Here is a 22,022-nt window from a genome sequence, read left to right as displayed (position 1 = left end):
GACTTTTTGAAGAGCACAGTAGTTAACAACTTATTAGGTTTGAAGGCAACAGGAATTGACAACACACACCACAGTTTTAAATCTGGACACGTTGACTAAAATTAGAGAGGGAATGGAGACACATAAATGACTGGCCACTTTTAAAAGAGCTATGCTCTTCCCAGCCACTGTGCTAAAGGATTTGTGCATCTTCATCATGCAAGCATCCTGCACGGGTACTCTCTTTCCATGAATCACCCCTTTATAAGTCAAAGGAACCCCTCTGCTGCTGAGTGTTTCAATCTTCAGAAAAGCAGTTATCTTTGGGTCACTGGTGGTCCGGACTCATTGCTTAAACAGAACAGATGTGATGGGTCAGTCTGATGTCAGCAGTGATTATTAATTATGACTTCCTTGTAAGCTGGTAAGATCTTGTTCAGTAAGGAGTGGAGACCCCACAGAGATGTTGTGAAGATATTTCCCTGCATTTGGCTCATGAGAACTAGATGTGATGAATCCTATGGCTAAAAGCAAAAAAAAGAGAGAACCTTTTAAACTTGTTATCTGTGTTATGGAAAATGCCTACGGATCCCAAGGAATATGAAACCACCAAGCAGTAAACACAACAAAGATAGAGACAATGCCCTAAACTTTATGGGCTGCATAGATAAGGCTGACGAAGAGAAGACAAAATATTCTGTTTAATTCCCATCCTGCAGCTGGGAAACTGAGGCAGAGAAATATTAAAAAGTGACTCACTAAACAGCATATGGGAAATCCCTGACTAAGCCACAAATCATAAACCCCAGATATTCAAGGCCTTCAGCAGCAGCATCACCAAACCCTCTTTTGTACCCAAACTCTTCTCCTTCTCTCTTTCACTGGTGTTATTTTTTGTCCTGCATCAAGACTTTCATGTTACTTCAGAGCTGACCTCTGATTCTTTTTTCTTTGTACAAAAGCTTATATATATATAACTATATATTGCTCTTGATGCCACACCTTAGATCAAAGTATGTCTTCTTTAAAAGGCAAGTGGTTAAACTTCAGGCAGGTTAAGCTGACCCTTCTTCTTCCCAGGCACGACCCTCCTGAATGCTTGATCGAGTCATGGGAAGGACAGTGATGGCTCGGAGAAAGGCCACGGTGACCTCTGCTAATACTAACAAGTCTCACTCCCCGTGAACACAGCAAGGATTCATTAGTGCAGGGAGGATCCAAAAATATATAGGATGAAGAGAATTAGGCAAATTAAAGATGCACTCAATTTTGCCTCCTCTAAAATGGATTCCCAGAGGAGCGCAGTCAGTTTAACTAGTTTAAAAAGCTGCGGTGTCTAGAGGCGATGTACTTAACTGTTCCCTTCCTCCTTGCACTTTTAGCACCCAGCTCTTTGTCTTTTTCTAGTTGCCGGACAAGTTTATGCAGTCTTTTTCCCCCCTCACAGCCCAACACAGGCTCTTTGCACATTTTCCCTAGACCTCTGGACCCCATCCCTGGGCTTGACTCCATGAGTGGCTGGCCAGACCCCACCAACCCACGGCAGTGCAGCTGCGCAGGCTGCTTTCTGGGTTACCCAAGGCTGGAAAGGCACTCAGGATCTCCAAAGCCTTTCATATCCCTCCAGTTCCTGTTTAATGCGGAAAGCAGGAGTGTCCCACCATAGCAATCAATTGACACTGTTCGCCAGCACAGTCCGTACGAGGGTTTCCTTGGAACTTCACTGCAGCAGGCAGGCGAACCACCGAGAGCTGATAATCTTCTAATTAATAACACAGAGTTAGTGAATAACTCATGCTTTACAAATAAGTCAGCACATGGAGGTCTCAAGACCCCAGTGTATCCAAAGGAAGCCCGAGAGAAACTAATTGACATTTGTGGGGGCTACAAGGTCTGTTGGCTAGCCTTGCAGCTCTCCACAGCTGCTCATGCGTACCCAGAGGAGCTAAGGGGAGGCTGCAGGTGGCCAATTTTTAAACAAAACCAGAAACCTCCACAGCCTCGTCAGTGGGTGAATATTTGCAAGCGTGGACATGCAGCGAGGGGCGTAAACGGGAGCGCGTGGTGTGATTTGAGTGTGCAGCAACCTAGGCCCTGCTTATTTGGCAACGTCAAGAACAGAATTCCCCTCTTTAAGGAAAAATAAATGAATAAACAGCCTTCACTCTGACAGCGACTCCCGCCCCCTGCCCCAAAAGGAGCAGCATTACTATGCCATTAAACCTTTTCTTTCCCACAGCTTTTTCTCACTCAGCATTAAATGAAGACCCAGTGCAGCAGAGGGAGCTGCAGATGTCAGCCCTGGGCCTCCATTTCCTTGGGGCTAATATCAGGAAACCCAACTATTTCTGAAGGCCACACCTTTACTGCTGAGCAGCTGAGCCCTCATGAGCAAACGCAGGGCAAACCACTGGCAGGGCACTTCCTGCCCTTGCAGAGGTGGGGGGAAAGTACAACTGAGAAAAAAGAATATTATCAGATGGGAAAATAAGCCCCAAAGCCCTTCCAGCTGGGTGAGAGGAAGGAAAATATTCCACTTAGCTGCTTCTGGTGCCAGCAGCCCCACCAGCATCACCTTCCCACTGGTGCTGGAGGGTGGCCCTGTGACTTCACAGGTATCCCAGGACTGTCGCTTCTGAGGGTTCCTTGGATGCCAGTACCGTAGCAGGGCCCTCTGCATCACACAGGCTCTGGAGTTGATGGCTCATCTAGGCCAGGGAAGGGCTGTGTGTAACATGCAGCCCCAAGCCCACTGCTTTCCTCTCAGCACAAGCAGCAGCAGGGCGGCTTAAATTGATCATTTCAAAAGTTGGAGATTTCACACGGCAAGCGCAGGGAACCCTTGAAACAGCAGTAAAACACATGGCAGAGTTTTAGTTTTCCCTGTGTTTCTAAGTCTAGTCAAGTCTAGTCTTCAAGCATTTCTAAATCCAATTCATCTACAGAAAGTCTGTGCGCTTGCGGGTAATTAGCTTGGAAGATCTCTTTGTTGCCTCAGCCTAGCTCTGTATAATACGCTCTGGTGAGTCGGAGAATTTAGTTCACTTAGAATGGGGTCATGTTAAGAAACAAGCTTGCAATCCTCAGTCTCTGTTGTTGGAAAAAATAAACCCCGCTCTTTCAAACCCTATTTATAGAGGCACAATGCAAACCCCTGTCAGCGTAATTGTCGTGACCCTCCACCGTGTGTGGTAGGTGCTCCCCAGGGCTGTGTCCTGTCCTGTCCACAGGCAGTTCCCAGTGTTAAGTGAAGCCAAGGGTGAAGCGCAGGCACAATGTAAGGGAAAACCGCAAGGACGGGATGTTCCGGGAGTAATGAAACACTAGGGAAATTAGGAGTGGGATGCATGTATCTGGGACAGGTTTTGATGCCCTATTCAAGGGCTGAATGAAATTAAGTCTGTCGTATCACTTATCCCACTGGTTTTCCTATGGCAGAGCATGGCTTTCTGGCTACTTCCACTCTTCTTTTTCTGTGCTAGACACGGGACTCTCTTGCAGTGAAGGGCAGTGTAGCTCAGGCAAAGCTGAGGGTGTCTCGTGTGGGTAAACACTCTCCCACCGGTGAGTTTGCTGATGTCGTTTTGCTCCATAGGAAGCTGGGAATGTTTGAAGTGGGACAGCAGCCTTGCTGTAGGGCTGATAGTTCAGGGATCACTGCTGGTGGCACCCCTCCATGCTGCCTTCCAGGGGCTAGCCTGCCAAGGGCACCATGGAGTACAGAAGGGAATTAGGAGCCTTTTCAGGCTGATGTTCACAGGGTAGAGAGCAAGCAATCACTTCTTCTCCAAAAAAGGGAAGGAAGAGAGGGCAGGGGAAGGAGGAGAGGTCAAGCTGCTTCTTGTACTACCTTGCAGACCCCCTCCTGCCCTCATGTTATTCTCACCCCTTAGAGCCTCATTTGGCAGGGGGCTTCAAACCACCTCAGGCTGCTGCCATATAACTTGGTCACACCGCTCACTTGCTTCCACCTAGAGCTACTGTTCCTGGGCTTCCCACCTCCCCAAGTCTCACCTACAATAATCCCTATCATAAGCACCTCTGCATAAACCCCCTCTGCAGAACTCGGGGGGAAGCCCTGCCTGCTGCTGGCGGTAGAATGTCTCCATTGTGGCCCTGTCCAGGCACTGCATATAATCTTTCTCTGCCAATATATGTCTTCGTGAGCCCCCCTCCGCCCTTCCCCTCCTGAAAATAAAATGACTATTCTTTTCTGGTTTAAGTAGATTTCGTGCAATAAAAAACATTTTATTGCTTCCAGTAATTGGCATTTAATTTGCAGGCCTTTACAACTTGCAAAGAACAGACTGCTTGAGCCGGAGAGCTGGTATGTGTGTGCACTTTGTGGATTTTATTCCACTGGCACTTGCTTAGTTGACTGGTGTAAAACGATACAATTATGGTTTTGCAATCAGAAAGGCTGCAGATAAAGACCTGGAGAGACGTTATAAGGTCCTGGGTCCAATTTGAAGCAGCAGGCAAGACAATATAATTTTAGGGGGCGCTGCCAGCCTCAGACATCAAAACTTGACTCCTGTTAAGTGTTTTCCATTTTACTGTCAAAATATCAAAGGCTGTTATTGAAACCCAGAGTCTCTTAAAGCTGATTTTCTTTCTCTCTCCTTCTTCCCCACTTCTTTTTTCCTCTTTAACTACCCCGATAAACACGAGGCCAGGTAACCTGCGAAATGTTAGCCCCTTGCTCCCCACCTCGCCATGCAGGGGCACTGAAGCCCGCCGCAGCCCTTAATCCCTTTTTGGGGTGAAATCTCGCTCCAGCTGGCCCCATCTCTTCCGACGGCTGCCTGGAGGGAGCACGGGGGGCTCTGCCCATCGAGGGCCGCGGCTGCGGGAGCCAGAGGGTACAGACGTTTCCCCGAGGGAGCCGCCGCTGCGGTACCCACCGATTCGTCCCCTCGGGGGTCGGGGCAGAGCTCAGCAGGAGGGACCGGTCGGCGCACCTCACTTCACCCACTGACTGAACCAGTGGTGACCAGGGACGACATAGGCCATTAACATACTGCTACCCTGACGGGCCGAGCGTGGGTGCAGCCTCGGGGAGGGGGCATCCCGCCCCGTCCGACACGGAGGCAGCGGGGCCGGTGGAGCCCTGGGAAGGAGGAAAGGGGGACGGTGAAGAGGGCTTGGGGGTGCATCCCGCTGCTGGTCCCCGTCAGATCGGCTAAGGGGGGGTTGCAGGGCTAGTGTGTATGTGAATGTCTGTGCCTGTGTGTCTGTGCACGCACGCCGGTGTGCACGGATCCGTCTGTGTGTGAGTGTCAGTGTCCACGCGTGTGCGAGGTCTGAGGGGACTGAGCCGGACGAGGCGAGAACCACCTGGAAAAGACTCTTTAAAAACACGCGTGTCGTTTCCAACTTGCTTTAGCCGTGCTGTCGCGGCGGAGCCCCTGCTCAGCGGGGACCCCCGGCACCCTCGGGGAGGCTCCGGTAACCCCCGAGAGCCACCGACCCTCTCCTCCTGCCCACGGCTGCGGGCAGCCAAACGGGCGGGCGGGTGTTCTCCGGCTGTCCCTTGTTCTTTTTTAAAACATAGGTAAATAGGCGGGCTTCTGCCTGTAATAAACTGGCAAATGAATTATCCTTTCTCTTGAGTATTGAACTATTATCTGATTTAAGTTTACTCTAATGTTTCAACAATTTCATTCTGCTAAGGGAAAAGGGGCGACACACGACACAGTTGTGCCCTTAACAGAATAAATAAATAAATAACCCCCTAAATAGTCTTCTGTAGGAAAGAAGTTAATACACTCAATTATTTTCTGAAAAAAGATCATAACATCTGGAAATTGATATCAAATGGTGTACAATCCCTGAGAGACGATAAACTTCCACTGTATAGTATTTCCACTAGAAATCTTAATAATCCCATAAATCTTCCCTGTGAATTGGGAAAATGTAACAGTTCATTGAAATACTCATTGGGAAATAATTGAAAAAATGTAATAGTTCACTGAAATATTCGTGGGTTGGTTGGTTGGTTTTTTTTTTCTTTCTTTGGTGCTGTTGCTAACTCTGTGCATGTGTGTAAATATTCCTACTTCGTTTTAAAGACATACACGGAATATTCCCTTGAGCGCTGCATACCATAAAAGAAAAATATGCCCTTTTGACTTATTAATCATTATTACAGAGTTCAAAATAGCAGCATCCCTCGCAGATTACTGGAGGAGGCAAACAATTCTCTCTGTGTGTATTTTGTGTTGCAAAAGCAGTACAAACTTTACAGCTCGAAACTTTTTCCTTTCCCCCTTCTTTCTCAGCGTTTTTTTCGCATAGACTCTTCCAATCCTGCTCGAGTTAGACAGGGCGACTGAAATCAAGGGGGCTACTCGCCCGTTGTGCTCGCCCACTACATGGTAATTAATTATATACACAGGCGATTGCTCATTGCGATTCACCACGTGAATGTTTGATTTTCCAGAAGTAAAAGTAGGTGAGTGAGGATTTGAACGCGTCTGGGCTGCCTGTAGTGAATAGATGAGTAATTCATGGAGCTGGAAAGATGCAGCTTTTAAAAGAAAAATAATGATAATTGTGATAGAGAAGAGACGATGAGCGTGTGTGTGTTTACATGTGCCTCCGTTGCAGGGGAGAGGAGCGCGTTTGTGTGGTTTTGTATTGAATTAATGGATCCCTTCGGTTGCGTTGCTACAAGTCGCAATAAAGACAATTAAGCCCTTAGCATTTATGTCACACTCCATTAATTACTGCAGGCGCTCCTGTCCCGGCCACTTCGGAACCTACTCGGCAGGTATGGTGCTCGCCGAGCAGCCCCAGCCGGGGAAGGAGGCTGTTGTTGGTTTAAACTCGAGCCTTTCGAATGTTCTTCTTTTAACTTTTCAGACAAGATTGATTTTCTCCCCTTTAAAAAAATGTTTTTCTAAAAATAAAGCTCAACATAAATGTTTTAAGATTAGATTTGCGGGGAAACCGTTGTAATTTTCACCATATGTCGCCACAGCGGCTTGTAGATTTTTTTTTTTTTTTAATAAATATTTCCACTGAAGCTACAAAAAGAAAAAAAAAAAAATCTAATATAAAACTGTATTCTTCCCAACGCGTTTCCCTCCTGTGGGCCGTTTTACAGCTCCCAAATAAATCTTCAAGCTTGCAAGGAGTGTGGTGGTGGGGGAAAGTGCCCTGATGACGGAAAAGCAAGTCCTGCCATGATAATGTCCTTTATTAATATTATAGATGTGTAGTGTGCTGGATGGATCAATCATATCCATTCACAATCAGGATTAAGAGAGCCTATTTTAATGAAAATCTATTAGTCTCTCACTTGAGACACGGATGTTGCTTAAATCAATAAACAGCATAAAAGAGGCTACGACGCAGGTTTCTAAATTAAAAAAAAAAAAAAAAATCCCATCTATGAAATGTGTTAAGACGTCTGTAAAACCCTGAAACCCTCGATCGATACTTATAAATATTTAATGTTGGTTGTTTTTTTGTTTTTTTTTTTTTAAACACAAATTGAAAACCATTAACACTGCATCCATTCTTATTATTAAAACAAATTGTCCTTGGAATTATGTGCCTTGGAAATGGAGCCAGATTGAAAGGGCATCCTCTGAAATATGTTTACTCGCTTTCATGTAAACCAATAAAAATCTGCAGGAGTCTGTAGCGTGAGCAGAAAGGTTTGATGTACAATGTCCATGATTACAGTCTCTGAATTAATCACGAGAGAGAAGGAGGGAGGGAAGAAGGGAGGGAGACGGGGAAAGGGGACTCAGTTATCTACTCAACAAAATCTCGCTCTTCGGGTCAACGCTTATTAAAACGTAGATTAAACTCATGATTTTTCCTGTTTGCTTATTTGCCCCAATTCGACCAAAATAAGCTGAATCTGGGGGGGAGGGAGAGGGGAAATCGGTCTCGCCCTACGTCACGCCATGAGCCAATATACAAATGTAAATTCCTCTTATAAATATGAAATCCAATACTTCGCCTTGGATATGCTTAAAGCTAATGCGACGCTCAAACGCATTCATAATCGTCTCTCTCGTCTAACTTAGAGAAAAACCGCGATGCTCAAGAGGTTCCTTTGAAAGAGGAATAAAAACTAACACGTGTGTTGGTACCGCTTTAAATAAACCCTCTTCTGAGGCACCGGGTCCGGGGCTGTTCTCTGCCAGGGCGAGATTCCCGACTGCCAAAGGTCCCCTCGCGCTCCTATCCCGCAGGGTGGGCAGCACGCCGGGCCGGACACCGACCGCCGGAGGCGGCCAGGGAGGAGGCGGCCCGGGGCGGGCTTGGCTCTGCCGGGGGGCCGGGGGCGGGGCTCGGCCTCGTAGGGCGGCGGGGGGGCAAGTGAGGAGAAGGGAAAGAGAGGGGGTGTGGAACGAGCGGGACCCCCGTTTGTCAAGTTAGGAGGCCCACCAGGGCGCAGGACTCCGGTCCGGTGCCCCGGGGCGGTGGGAAAGGAGGGAGGGGGCGAAGGATTTGGAGTCCCGGTGTCCCGCAGGTGCCCCAGGGAGGGTGCCCCTGCTAGAGGAGTCCTCAACATACCGCTGGTGGCCGGTTCTGAGAGGGGCTGGGGGGAACCGGGGAGCAGGGAGAGCGAGGTGGCTTGTGCCGCCGCAAAGGGGTACCCGGGGTTCCGAGCTGAGCCGGGGGTTACTCGGGGTGAGAAGCTGAGCCGGAGGCAGCTCTTGAGGGGCGCTGGTGAATTCTCAGTGTTACTACGACAAGGTCCCAGGAGCTCCGTGCCTGCAAGGGAATGGGATTTGGACGGCAGCTCCTTCCCTCCCTTTCTCCCTCCCTGCTTCCTTCCCTCCCTCCATCCGTCCCTCCTCCCCAGCCCGTTATCAGGAGCAGCAATAAGCCTAATTCCCCTCTGAACTCGCAGCCAAAGTTTGCAGCGGGGTCAAAAGTGCCCCTCACTTTAGCCTACAGCCACACCTCGTGCCCTAGCTGCCAGCCAGGCTGCGGGCTGCGGGGGGGCCCGGACCCCCTCCGCGCCGCCCCACCGGGAAGGGACGGGCCAGGACGGGCCCCTCATCCCTTGCAAAGCTGCGCGGAGCGCGCAGTGAGGCCGTGCGCGCCCGTGGGCCTGTCCGCGCCTTCCGCCGCCCGTCCCCGTTGGGGTCCGCGTCGTGGGGCAGCGGCCGGATCCCAGGGAGGGTTACAACTATGAACCGCTGCTTCTTCGTCTTTTTCTTTTTTTTTTTTTTTTAAATAATTATTTCCCTCTTTCCTCCCTCTCCCCCCCTTTTCCCTTTCCGGTGCTTTGTTTCGCTTTTCGCTTTCGGAGCGAGTCTGAGGCAAGTTTCCCCCTTCTGCCGGGTTCCCCCTTGCTGCCTCCCCGCTGTCGTCGGGGACGGCGAGTGGCGGTGGGCCACGGGTTGCCGCGCAACTTGCGCGCCCGGCGCGCCCGGTGGCTGCCCCGGGCCAAGCTGCGCCCCGCGGGCTGCGGGAGGCGGGGGGGGACGGGGGACCGGCTTTTTCACCGGGTGCTTCCTCGCTGCCGGGAAGCGGGGAGGGATGGGGAGGGATAGGGGCAACAGGGCTTTCCCCCCTCTGTTTTAAGAGGGCTGGATTTGCCCCTGTCCTAGGGGGCAGAAGGGGCCCGGGGGTCTCCGGGAGAAGAGTGCACCCGGACACGCGTATGCTGCGGGGCGAGGAGGAAAGAAGTGGGGGGTCCGGAGGAGGGGGTGCCAGTTCACCGTGCCGAAGCGCACCGTGCCATCGCGGGGCTGGGGAAGCGGAGAGGGAAGCGGAGCCAGGAAGTATTCATCCAACCGTGTTTGCTGAGAGAGAGGCAGGACGCGGGTGGGGGCGATGCCGAGGGCTGGCGAAAGTTTCCCTGTTGGCGGCTGCTCAGCCCCCCGGAGCCTCTCCGTGCCCCTGTCCCCGCGTGTGCCCGCGACCCCCTCGCCACCAGCATGCGCGACAATCCACGCGAGCCCTTTACACGCGCGGACTGCACGAGAGAGGCACAAGCAGTGCGCCGTGCCGGGATCCTTCCTCAGCCATACGTTACTCCCACGTCTATCGTTTGCCTTTATTATTTATGTGGTGCCGTGTGATATACATTAGAGCCTGGGATTTGATTGGCGTTTGAGATGACAAGACCTGTTTGTTAAGTTGTAAGGCTTCCTCGGCTCCCTCACTTGTTAAATGAACTCTGGAGGAAGGATGACACCGAGACACAACAATATAATAAATGTCAGGGATATCCGCAATGCCGAGATCAAATGATCAATCCTTGTCCCCTAGATAATCATTTTAAATTCACACAGGGGGAGATTGATTTTTTTTTCTTTTTTTTTTTTTTTTAAGCCGTTTATTAATTGCTTCCTCGATTATTATTCCCCCCCACCCTCATGGGGAGGTGTTAACACGGGTGCTGGGGGCACCTTTGGATTAATTAAATGTATTTTTAGTGTTTTAATTTTCTAATAATTTTCGGCGCAGTCCCGCGCTCCCCCGGAACAGAAACAATGGCCCCTTGCTCCGGCGAGGTTGCGACTCAGAGCAGAGGGTGGCGTGATGGTGGTGGGCTCTCGTTATCTCCAACTCGAGGCAGGAGAAGGAACGCGAAGGACGCAAAAAGCCAAACGACGAGAAGCCAAAATTCCACCAAATACCATATAACCCTCGGCGTTAAAGCCCGAGGAGAGGAGGTAGAAATAACTAAATAGGTGGGAAGTCGGCTCTGCATGAGGATGAGGCGGGGCGGGTTGGCTCTGGAAATGCAGCCGCTGTTATCTGGGGCTGAATTTCGGGCAGCTATTCCAGCGCACGGGAATAATAATTATTCCAAGAGTACAATAAAAATAACGGCAACCTACCAAGAACAAGGTGGGGAAATTATTGCCATTCCTATCCTAAACCCGGCAGGATATGTTTCGTTAGGGAGAAGAAGGGGGGGGGGGGGGGGGGGGGAAGAAAGAAGAAAGAACAGGATTTAGTGCTCTATTTGTCGCTCACAAACTCTCGTGTTAACAAATCACCCCTCTGCTGCACGCAGCAGGACAGCTCTACCGCCAAAGAAACGGTTTAGGTTTTAATTTTCCCCAACAGTACCTTCAGACAACGTAATAACATTAAACAAGAAAACAGAACCTACAACATTTAGGCGCATCTGGAGAGCCCCCCTACCTATGGATCCACCCTTCCCCTCTTACCCCCCAGGCAAGCAACCCCCTCCAAACCCTCCGAACACACCGACACGGAGCTCCGAGACACCCCACAACTCGTTTAACTGCAACACGCGTTCCCCCCTTCCGCGCACCCCCCACCCGCCAAATCAGGCAACACTTTTAAAACAGCATTTTTGGTTCGCCGATCGTTTTGACCATTGATATTAGAGAAATTAGCCAAATAGCAAACCAGGTAGAATTTCCAATGATTACAACAAATGCACATCTCCGGCTTTTTATTCATTACCTTTTTTTTATTGAACACTCATTTTCTTTTCCTCTTGACAGCGATACATTTAATTGCAGGAGCATAGTTATTTGATTAGCTGTGGGTCCGTTTTTACTCACAGTGTTGCCACGCACAGGATGTCCTTACAATCAATTAAGTCTTCCTCGACTTTCATTTCTGCAAGCCGCTTACAGAATGCAGATACCTATTTTCATGTTTTCCTCTTCCCCCCTCCCTCCCTTTTATTCTTCTCTCTCTCTCTCCCCTCTCTCTCTCTCTCCCTCTTTTTCGCCGTTGCCTCTTTGCCTCCCTAAATCAAGGTGCAAAGATGCCAAAGAGTGATGAAATGAAAAGAAAGCCAATTGCTGGACTGAGGTGGGGGAGATAGCTGCTCGGAGTCCGCCTGCGACTATGGAGCAGTCAGTAATTGCTGGAGACAGGGAGAGCTGGGGGTTGGGCTGAGGTAGCCATGTATAAATAGTGTGATCTCAAATTGAAAGGCATAAATAACAGCAGGAGTGATCTAACCCTATACAGCCCATCTTCTACGTGCAAAAACAGCGTGCGGAGGACGGCCACATCTCCGACTGCAAACAAGTGGATCTCTGTGGATAAGATCACCGGGCAGCCATGGAAGAACTTACAGCTTTTGTATCCAAATCTTTCGACCAGAAAAGCAAAGAGAGCAGCAGCAGCAGTGGCAGCAGCAACAAGAAGGAGACGATCACGTACAGGGAAGTTTTGGAGAGTGGGTTGGCTCGCTCAAGGGAGCTTGGAAACTCTGACTCTAACCTGCAGGACATGACCGAGAGCAGCAACCATTGCCCGGTGCATCTTTTCAAAGACCACGTAGAGAGCGACAAGGACAAACTGAAGGAGTTCAGCACGGGCAGGACGGCAGAAGGTAAGAGCAGGGTTGGGCTCCCTCCGCCCCGCGACCCTCACCGGCAACACCGGCCCCCTCCCCGGCAGCCCCCGGCGCTCCGCAGCAGGGCTGAGCCGGCCCTGGCCCCAGCCCCGGCGCCGGCGGGGGGAGCGGGCTCGCCTCTCGCATCCTGCCTCCTTCCTCCGGCCGCCTGCCTCCCGCAGCGACGGGAATATAGGCTTAGAAACACAGATGCCTGCACCATAACGCGAACATAGCAGTGAAAAATAACCCGCAACTTCGGTCCTTTTACCCCCCCTCCCCATCCCCCTTCCCCCTTCCTCCTCGAGCCGGCCCCCGTTCACATCCGAAATCGGTCCGGTGCGTTAGGCATTCGCTCGCCCCGGGGAAGGGGGCAGCCCAGGACGTCAGACATTTTTGTCTGCCTGTGTATTTTTGTACGAAGAAACCTTGTCCGGGGAGTCTTAATGCATGAGAGACCTGCTCTTCCTGCTTCCGGGCCGTCAGGATGCTGCTGCTGCTGCTTCTTCTGGGAGAAAGCTGGATGTGGAGAGGGCTCTCCCTGGACATTTTGTCTTGTGTTGGTCAGACTGTCCTAGTCAGAGGAGGAAGGAGCTTAGCTCCGGGGGAGCTGCCCGGGCCCGGTGAGACGGAACATTCCCACGGAGAGAGGCACCGACCGGCCCTGAAGCCTGGTCCCTCGGCCCCCTCCTGCCCTTCTCACCTGGGCCTGGGCAGCACCGCATCCCCCCGGCCTGCCCGGGGCCCAAGGGGGAAACAGCCATTCCTTCATTTAGGGGAAAGAAATTGAATTAAAAAACAATTTTTAAACCAAGTCAACTAAAAATCCCGCACAGGCTCGCAGGGGAAGGAGAGAATAAAAAGGGTGGAGGGGTTAGAAAGTTGAGAAAGTGTCTCTAGGCAAGTTAGACAGGTGGACCTGCTTGGGGAGCTACTGGCTAGCTTGGGGTAATAAAAACCGGTTAATAGGTTAGGGAACAACAACCAGTCTTTCAGCTGTTTCCTACTGTTTGATCTTGTTTAATATAACACTGGGCTAAAGGCAATTTAATTTACAGCCGGAACGCTTATTTAATATCCTCTTCTTTTCCATCCACGCTCCCCAAACAGAAGGACGGGGCATAATCTCATATTCGGGTACCCATATTTCTGCACAAGCCAGTGCCGCTCAGAGCGGCTGATTTTCCTTCTCTAGTCGAGAGATTGCAAAACGAGAGGGTTCAGTTTAAAGGAATCATCATTCGCACAGGAGATGGTTTAAAAAAAAAAAAAAGCAGGAAAATAAAAATATATTTAAAAAATATAATGCGAACGAAATAAAACCACCCATCTTTGCCACTTTCCCTTTTCCCTGTGTATCGAAATTCTGTCTTGTATATTTAGCTCATCTAATCTGTGGAGAGGGGCTGAAGGTGGGGATGGAAGGGAGGAGTTGGAAGGAACTGAGATGCTTGTGACAGTTTAAATTCATGCCAGGTTTCAGTCTAATTTCAACTGATTCCGGCGTGTGATTTCAGTCCCACCGATGTGCTAGTTAATATTTCATACCTATCACGGACATGCTGTAGTCTCGGATCTCCGAAAGGAGACGGAGCTTTTGAATGCGCCTAGTTTTCCCTAGGCATTTGCTGGGTGAGCACCCTCGTCTTTTCACAGGGGTTCCCCTTCCAGGAGAAACGCTAACAAAACGCCGCTAAACCCAAGCGGCGAACACCCCCCTCCTGAGGCCAGACCCTTCCCAAAGTTTTCTGCAGCCGATATCCAGGCCGGAGGAAAGGTTATACGCCCAGGGACAGTTTTCTTTTCGGAAGAGAAAACGAGCTCTTCGGCTTGGGTCCCCGCCTTGCTTAAGCACAGATGCAGTTCAGGACGTCTTATTACGTTCAATTAACTTACGATTTGCAGTCAGTCATTTGCGTTTTGGGATGCCCCCAAGTACATAGGTAAATATATATATATGTGCATGCGTACAGTCGTGTTTGTGTATACACACACATATATACAAATACAATACATGTGTATTTGGTGAAGAAAAAAAGATTTAATTCGGGATTATCTGCAGATGTGGCTTCCCCCCCACCCCTCTCCCCAGCCCCACGCGGCCCGGAAGCCAGAAGGTGAAGCAGGACAAAGGCAGCAGTCGGAGCAGGCGGGTCCCGAGACTCCGCCGGTGCCCGCGCTGGATGTGCTCCCCGGGGTGGGCAGGGGATCCCTGGGAACCGGTTCAGGCTCTAAAAGTGTCGCTTGCTGCAGCATCGATCCTCTTTTCGTTAGCAGGATTTAAAAGAGGGACGGTGCGTTAGGCCTCCTGGAATTAAGGCAAAGTGGGGGGCGGGAGGGAAGGAGGAAAGAAAGGTATTTTGCCAAAGCAAAATAAATTCCCCTCCAAGACAAAAAAAGAGGCAACTTTTTCTCCGCTGCCTCCCCAGTCCTCCTTTCCTCTGCCAGGGACAAGCTCGCCCCGAGCCTTGTTGGGCTCCATGAGAACTGGGATGAGGAGTGGAATCTGCTGTTTCGGAGGGCTGGGGGTCACCCCTGGCCCTTGAGCCAGCTCCCCACTCCTGGCCGTCCAGGCCCGTAGCCCTGGCGGTTTCGACCTGCCGGCAAGTGTTTGGGGGAAGAAGTGGTGATAGAGGGGAGACGGAAGGACGATCTCTGTCTCAGGCCCATGGAAAGTTTCTTTTACGAGGCAAGTATTTTCACTGTGCCTTCACCATGACAGCGGCGGGGAGCTTCTTACATAACCCTCTATATTACTTTGGGAGAAAAAGGTGAAGGAGAACTCCCGCTCCCTCTCCTGTTCCCACCGCCTGGAAGTACCGGAGAACAGGCGGTTTTCCTACTAGCTCCTTTCCCGAGCTGCCTGTGCCAACCGGCGGCACGGCTTCCTCCTCGTCCTGGAAAGAAAATAAAATTATATCGATATATATAGTTTTGTTGATGGGGCATCAGCCAGGCAACGCAGAGCGGCTCCTTCCTTCCCTTCCTTTCTCCGTCCCTCCGGCCGGGCGGCGAGGTGCCCCTGCCCGGTGCGGAGCTGGCAGCGGGGTTCAGCCCGGCCCTGTACCCCCGGGCCCCGCTCGCCTCTCCGGCCTGCCGGGCCCAGCCAGGCCCGGGGATCCGCCGTCCCGCGCGCCGAGTGCCCGCACAGGTTGGTTTGAGTGTGGGGAAGAAGGGAAGGGAGGGAGGAGCCCCCCGTGTGCTGCGGAGAGAAACTTCGGAGAGGTGCGAGGGGAGGCTCAGTGTCGTTTTCTCCTTCCCCCTCCCCGCAGGGATCTACGAGTGCAAAGAGAAGAGGGAAGATGTGAAGTCAGAAGACGAAGATGGACAGACCAAGCTCAAACAAAGGAGGAGCAGAACCAATTTCACACTAGAGCAGCTGAATGAGCTGGAAAGACTTTTTGATGAGACTCACTATCCGGATGCCTTCATGAGGGAGGAACTAAGCCAGAGGCTGGGACTGTCTGAAGCTAGGGTTCAGGTAAGAGAAAGGCTCTGTTCCTGGAAACGTCCTCACCTCACTTCCTAACTGCCAGCGGATCCTAGCACAGTGCCCCGTTTCATCCAGAGCGGGGAGGTGAAGGCAGAGACGACACGTGTGATGGGGGAAGCTGTTTGCAACTCCGCTGTACCTGTCCTGCCAAACAGTAATTCTGCTTTAGGAATGTCTGTCCGTGCATTGCGTTTTCTAGGAAGGCGGTTTAATTTCTTTTTTTTTTTTTTTTTTTTAATTTTGGGGTGGTGATGGCAGGGTGGTGATAGCGTTGACAAGTCTCTAATAACCGAGCAACTAGCTATTTTTTCGCAATTATTATACTTTTCCTTGCAAACGTGCCATTAACTCCCCCTTAATCCTCACTTTCTTCCCCCTCCTTCTTTCATGGGGCCGTTATGGAAAAAAAGCGCCCAGGAAACAACCGCTGTGAATAAGGCTAGACGGTTTGGGTGCAGAGGGACAGGATTAGCCAAAGCCTGCGGAAAGGTGCCCGCTCTGATTCGCACACAGGCATATGAATGCATAGCACCCCATCTGCTGGAGTCTCCCTCCGGCCCTCCCGCCCTGCTTCAGATCCAGCTAAACACCAATTAGCCTTGGAAACCTTGAAAAAATGGTCCGGGTTGCTGCAGTTTTGGGGCCATCAGGTAGGGTCTGTTTGGGTGGCTCCACACTGATTATTTTAAGATTAGAGTTTTGGTTTGGTGTAGGGGAAAAATACCAACCTCCCTCCTCCCTTAAGCCATTTAGGGAATGTCTTTCCAAAGAGATGTGTGTGTATATATATATGTATAAATGCAATTACTAAGATCAACCTGTGGCTCTCTGAGCAGGCCCAAAGCAGGAGAAACCTGAAGGAAATCCCTCCTTGGGTTATAACCCTGTGCTTGGCCCAACAGACCCTAAACCAAACCAAAACACAAGAAGGAAAAGCCACCAAGACAGCCCCTCCACTAAACAAACTGCCTTCACACCCCAGAGGTGTAGGTGCACGTGCAGATGTATAGTGTCTATACATGTGCTTGCGTGGAGATGCACAAGCGTGAGTGTGGGTATGTGGGCACAGGTGGAGGAGGTCTCCGTGCCTACCTTCATCCCCAGGGCACAGTGAAAGGAGGAGAAATCCAGCCCCGAGCTAGTGTGGGGAGAGAAGCTGGCTCGTGTACCCCCCCCCCAAGCACGACCCCCCAGGAGGAGCAGGCAGGCAGGGCCCGCTCCTCAGCAGCCCTTGCCTGAGTAAAGCACTACCTCTCTTCAAACAGCTGCCTCCTGGGGGCATTTCCTGAAATAAATAGAGTAGCTAGGTTGTTTTCCTTCTTGTTTTGGTTTATTTATTTATATTTTAAAGGCTCTTTTCTCCCCTCAGCTCCTGCCTTTCTCAGTATAAAGCAAGCAGAGCGAGGGATGGTGCCGGGCACATGTCTTAGGAAGGGTGGCTTGCAGGGGTTCAGAGTGCTGCTGGCCTACTTGCTCCTGGAAGATTGATCTAACCACAGCATATAAATTAATGAAAAGATTAAACTTTTGCTGAAGGGGACATCAACTCTTATGTCATCTTCCCAGATCTTCTTACTTGGGCTCTGTAATATCTTTCCAAGGCCTTGATGTACTGTTTCTATAAAAATAAATTACTTGTAATTGAATTCTGCACTCTTTCTTTCAAGTACTTTATTACTGAGCAGCACCTTAACAGGATGTTCATAGTTACAGGAAAATTGGTGCTTCAAGTGCTTGCAGATCTTAAAAGAGCACACCAAGGAAAAAAAAAAAAAAAAAGGAAAGAAAAAGAGAGAAAATTGATAATTAATTAGGAAATAAGCAGAGAGTTTGATACCCGTCAGTAATGGAAGCAGAAAAAAGAAGTGGGGAAAAGGGAAAGTTGGGGGGTTTTAATACTTTCAGAATTGTTCTCTAATTCCTATTTGAATCACTTGTCCCTTGCTGTTAAAGGATATAGTTTCAATTTAGTGTGGAAATTTGCTGTAAATAAATTGAAGCTCCTATGGTAGCTAGTCCTTATTAACCTTTTATTTTTAGTGTTGTACTGGAAACTCATATCACCCAGCTGTCAGGGTTATAATTGAAAGTTATGAGACCATAGTGAGGAGCAGGCAGTAATTCAATTACAACAAATATCTTTGGGTTTATGGTGCAGGGCTAAATTAAATGTCATTATTCACTGTCTCTAATGGAAATCAAAAGGAAATCAGATTAGAGCATTTGTGAAAGAAATCACTGAGTGATCCTTAATGAAGAAATAACTGTCTAAAACAGTGTACTGTGCTTTACTTAGCATATTCATGACTAATTGGAATTGATCGTGAATCACACCAAGCCTGATTTATTATCGCTTAACGCAGTGGCTAATTCATCACTTTTATTCCTCATAACCTTATTTTTTCATAGCTAAAGGGAAAGGGCACTTCGTTTCCCAGATTTAAATATAATTTCTGGTTGAAGGATGTTCTGATTTGCAAGAGAAGTTGTTTAAACGCTGCTTAAATTCCTTCTGACAATTTACACTACTTTGGCGGGGGGCGTGGGGAACACACACAAGGAGATTTCCTGCAAGGATTTACAATCGTGGGGAAAAAAAAAAAGTATTATTGTCGCTGCAGCAAGATGATATTTTGCATGCTCGTATTTTAAAGTGTATATATATAATCCCTAAAGGCCCGGTTAAAGGGAGAAGCGCTGTACATTGTTAATACTGGCATATTGCTCGTAGGGAAAAACAGGCTTGTGCCGAGATGGGTGTTTCAGGGCAGGGAGGCAGCAGCGGTGCCCGGTCGGCGCGGGGAGGGCTACGCTGGCCGCAGGGCGATGGGGAGTGGGAACGGGTCTGGTCTGTCTGTCGGCCGGTCGGTCCATCGGTCCGCAGAGCGCCCGTCGGCTTCACGCTCCCCCCTGGCCACCCTAGGCAGGCAAAATGGTGCTCCAAATCAGAGAAGGCCAATTCCTACATAAGAAAATCACTGAGGTACCCGAGGTAATTAATGCCTTTGGAAGCCTTTCTTTGCACTAATTACTCCGTTGTAAATGACCATCATTAAGGCAATTGAAGAAAGCTTGAAGGGAAAATTTGATGTAGGAAGTGCAGTTAGTATTAATTAACCGTATGAGCTCTTGGCAAGTGCAAGAACATCAAAGGTTGTAGGTGTTTACTCAGCTACGAGATTTTATCAGCGGTGAAAGTCAATGTTTGTCCATAGTCGCTAGATTTTGGTGTAAGGATAAGGGCCAGCGAAACATTCTGGTCCGTGCCTCTGACGATCGTTTGGGGAGAGCCGCGAAACCGAGAAAGTCGGAAGGGGAAAAGTAAGAAGGGTCTGGAATACCCCTAGAAAAGGGGCAGGGGAGGCGCAGCGGTCAGCTCTACGTTCGTTGCAGTCGGAACGGCTGGAGCTGGAGCAGGATTGTTGGATTGCAGGCAGTTCTCGGGCAGGCGCATAAGCGCTTCTTTACACCCAGCCTGCAAAGATGGTGCTCTTGTCTGTCCAGGAGGCTGCAGAAGGGGGGTTTGCTTTTTTTTAATGTTTGGGGAGCGGGGAATGATTTAGACCCTTTTGCGCAAGTTCGATATCTAGCATCTTCTCGGAGAGCTTCACCATCCCTAAGCCCAGCTTGGGAGAGGGCAGACGGTCCGGTCCCTTAGGACCAGACCCGGAGCTCGAGCTGGCCCCGGCGGGCTGGCCCCGGGATGTCCGAGGTGTCACTGGAAAGGGACCGAGGGTCCCACCCGGCCTGCGGGTGGGATTATTTTGTGTGTTTGGGGTAGCGGCCCCTTGCTCTGGGCTGGTGGCACAAACAAGGACCGCCACTGCCAGCCCAGGGGAGAAAGGAGGGCATGGGGGTCTTGGTGCGAAGCGACTGGCTCCCGGTGCCCCGGGTGCGAGGGCAATCCTCATCTCCTAGGTTCAGCTCCCCCTGAGAAACCACACCAGAGAACAGGACCTCCCCCCCCCCAAAAAAAAAAGCAGCCCCACCGCAGCACACTGAGGGCCTCATCCCTCTGGGCTGAGCTCCGAGGAGAGACCTCAGCAAAGCTGTGGGGAGCCCCTCGCCGCCTCCTCCTCCGTTCCTGGCCCCTGAGAGAGCCCTCTCTCAGCAGCTGCCTAGTCTACCACCATATATTTTTGTTGTTTTGTTTTTGTTTGCGTTTTCTTTCCACAGGTCTGGTTCCAGAACAGGAGAGCAAAGTGCCGAAAGCAGGAAAACCAGATGCACAAAGGTGGGTCGGGGCCGCGGGCCGCAAGGTGGGGACGGCAGCGGAGCCCCGGGCGCCTTCGCCGCTCACCCGTCCCCGTCTCTCCCCGCAGGTGTGATCCTGGGAACCGCCAGCCACCTAGACGCCTGCAGAGTGGCCCCCTACGTGAATATGGGAGCCCTGAGGATGCCTTTCCAACAGGTAGTGAGCTCCGGATTTATTTTCCTTTCCCCCGGCAAGCTCCGACCCCCTTTCGTTCGCACGGGAGGAAGCCGGACACGTTTACAAGTGCCATTTATACACAAGTTGGCACGTATTAAACACGGGCTGTAAAGCTTCGTGAAGGAGCGCCTACCCGCCCGCCTGTCGGGAGCTCAGCGCCCTTCGGGCCCGGTGACGGGGACGAGCGGGGGGGCCTCGGACCCGGGAGGCGCCGCCGGTGCTAAGCCCCCCTCTCCCGCTGCCGCCTGCCGTGCGCTGGCACTCGGCCTCGGGGCCTCCCGCAGACGTGGCAGAGGCCGGCTGGCCTCCCGGGGTTGGGGGGTGCCCTGGAACTCCGTGGGGACGGACCGGCCCGGTCCTGAACCGCCCAGGGTGAGCTTCGGTGCCAGAGCGGGCTGCGGGAGGAAGGTCTCCTACTCAGGGGGCGAAGGGAATAAACCGTGCAGACCCCTGCGTTGCCGCTCTCCCCCTCCTTCTCCGGCGAGCTGGCGAGGCCTCTCCCTACGGTAGCGGCGCCGTTACAGGGCCCGGGCCCCCCCGGGGGAGGTCGCTGGGGGAAACCGGGGTGAGGGGGGTGAAATTCCGTTCCGCTTCCAGCCGCCGCTTGTATCCTCCCCCCCCCCCCCTTTCTTTTTTTGGGTCAATTAATCGAGGAATCGATTTTCCCAGCCCAAAGGGACCCTCCACCACCTTCTCAGTCTCAAAGACACGTGGAGCTGACAGATTAATTGTATTGATTTTTTTTAAGACATATTTGGACCAAAATAATTAAATACATAAATAAACTCCCTCCCTCCCTTTCCCCCCACAACTCCTCCCCGAACCTACCCGGAGCCGAAATCTTTCAGTCAACCCCACGTGTTTGTGTAGGTCGAGCAAGCTCCAAAGCAAACACCAGCCCGGTGTATAGGGGACCCGTGGCCAAAGAGTTTTTCGCAAGGTATAAACAAAGATCCCTGAAAAAAACATAATATATTTTTATATATATATAAAAATTAGCGATTATATATATATTAGCTATTTAGCTTTTATATGTATATAAAAATTTGCTATTATATATTGGCTATTTAGCTTTTATATATATAAACATTAGCTATTAGCACTTCTTGGCGCCCGTGCGTTGGGCCGTGTATATATATATATAAAGTATATATATTTTTTAATTTAGTTTTTACAAGCGGAGGATTAGGTGCGTCTCCGCGCCCCGCGTTCAGAGGTTTGCGGGGAGGCTGCGCTGAGCGGTCGCTCCGGGGCGGGGCGCGGCGCGGTGCGGTGCGGTGCAGGTACCGCGGCGGTGCCTGACGCCGTGTCCCTGCCGTCGCCGTCCCGCCCCGCAGGTCCAGGCGCAGCTGCAGCTGGAGGGCGTGGCCCACGCGCACCCGCACCTGCACCCGCACCTGGCGGCCCACGCTCCCTACCTGATGTTCCCGCCGCCGCCCTTCGGGCTGCCCATCGCCTCGCTGGCAGAGTCCGCTTCCGCCGCCGCCGTGGTGGCCGCCGCCGCCAAGAGCAACAGCAAGAACTCCAGCATCGCCGACCTGCGGCTGAAGGCCCGGAAGCACGCCGAGGCCCTGGGGCTCTGACACGCTTCACACCAGACCCCCCCCCCCCCATGCCATACCACACCATACCCCACCTCACCCCGGGGCGGGCGGGCGTGTGTGTGACCCGCGCGGACCGCCGCTCTGACCCCGCTCATCCTCCTCCTCCTCCTCCTCCCCGGGCCGCCCTGCCGCCTTCTGCTTATTACTTTGTTTTTATCCCTTTCCCCTTCCCCAAGGTCTGCGAGCGCTCGGCGGCAGCCACCCCTC

At 51.2% G+C, this 22,022-nt stretch overlaps 1 protein-coding gene across 2 annotated transcripts; it reads left to right on the top strand.

Annotated features, from left to right (window-relative positions):
* Nucleotides 1-11,984: 11,984 nt before the first annotated feature.
* Nucleotides 11,985-21,799, top strand: SHOX (short stature homeobox). 2 transcript variants are annotated; one of them, XM_030476605.1, is made up of 5 exons: nt 11,985-12,283; nt 15,559-15,767; nt 19,956-20,013; nt 20,102-20,190; nt 21,549-21,799. In XM_030476605.1, exons 1-5 carry the CDS (start codon nt 12,010-12,012, stop codon nt 21,792-21,794), a joined length of 876 nt encoding a protein of 291 aa, XP_030332465.1. In that variant the 5' UTR covers nt 11,985-12,009; the 3' UTR covers nt 21,795-21,799. The 2 variants fall into 2 exon arrangements, with proteins under 2 accessions (XP_030332465.1, XP_030332466.1); XM_030476606.1 differs by lacking the exon at nt 21,549-21,799 and adding an exon at nt 20,881-20,931.
* Nucleotides 21,800-22,022: the final 223 nt, after the last annotated feature.

Source organism: Strigops habroptila, chromosome 2, assembly GCF_004027225.2.
Source record: "Strigops habroptila isolate Jane chromosome 2, bStrHab1.2.pri, whole genome shotgun sequence".
NCBI classification, from domain to species: domain Eukaryota; kingdom Metazoa; phylum Chordata; class Aves; order Psittaciformes; family Psittacidae; genus Strigops; species Strigops habroptila.
Note: the sequence above shows the minus strand (reverse complement) of the source record. Positions and strands in the feature narration are given on the sequence as shown.

Bases quoted from the DNA above. Each gene is read 5' to 3' on its own strand.
- SHOX (XM_030476605.1), top strand. From the start codon at position 12,010: ATGGAAGAACTTACAGCTTTTGTATCCAAATCTTTCGACCAGAAAAGC. The intron at 12,284-15,558 runs GTAAGAGCAGGG...CCCTCCCCGCAG, and splicing joins CACGGGCAGGACGGCAGAAG to GGATCTACGAGTGCAAAGAG. The intron at 15,768-19,955 runs GTAAGAGAAAGG...TTCTTTCCACAG, and splicing joins TGTCTGAAGCTAGGGTTCAG to GTCTGGTTCCAGAACAGGAG.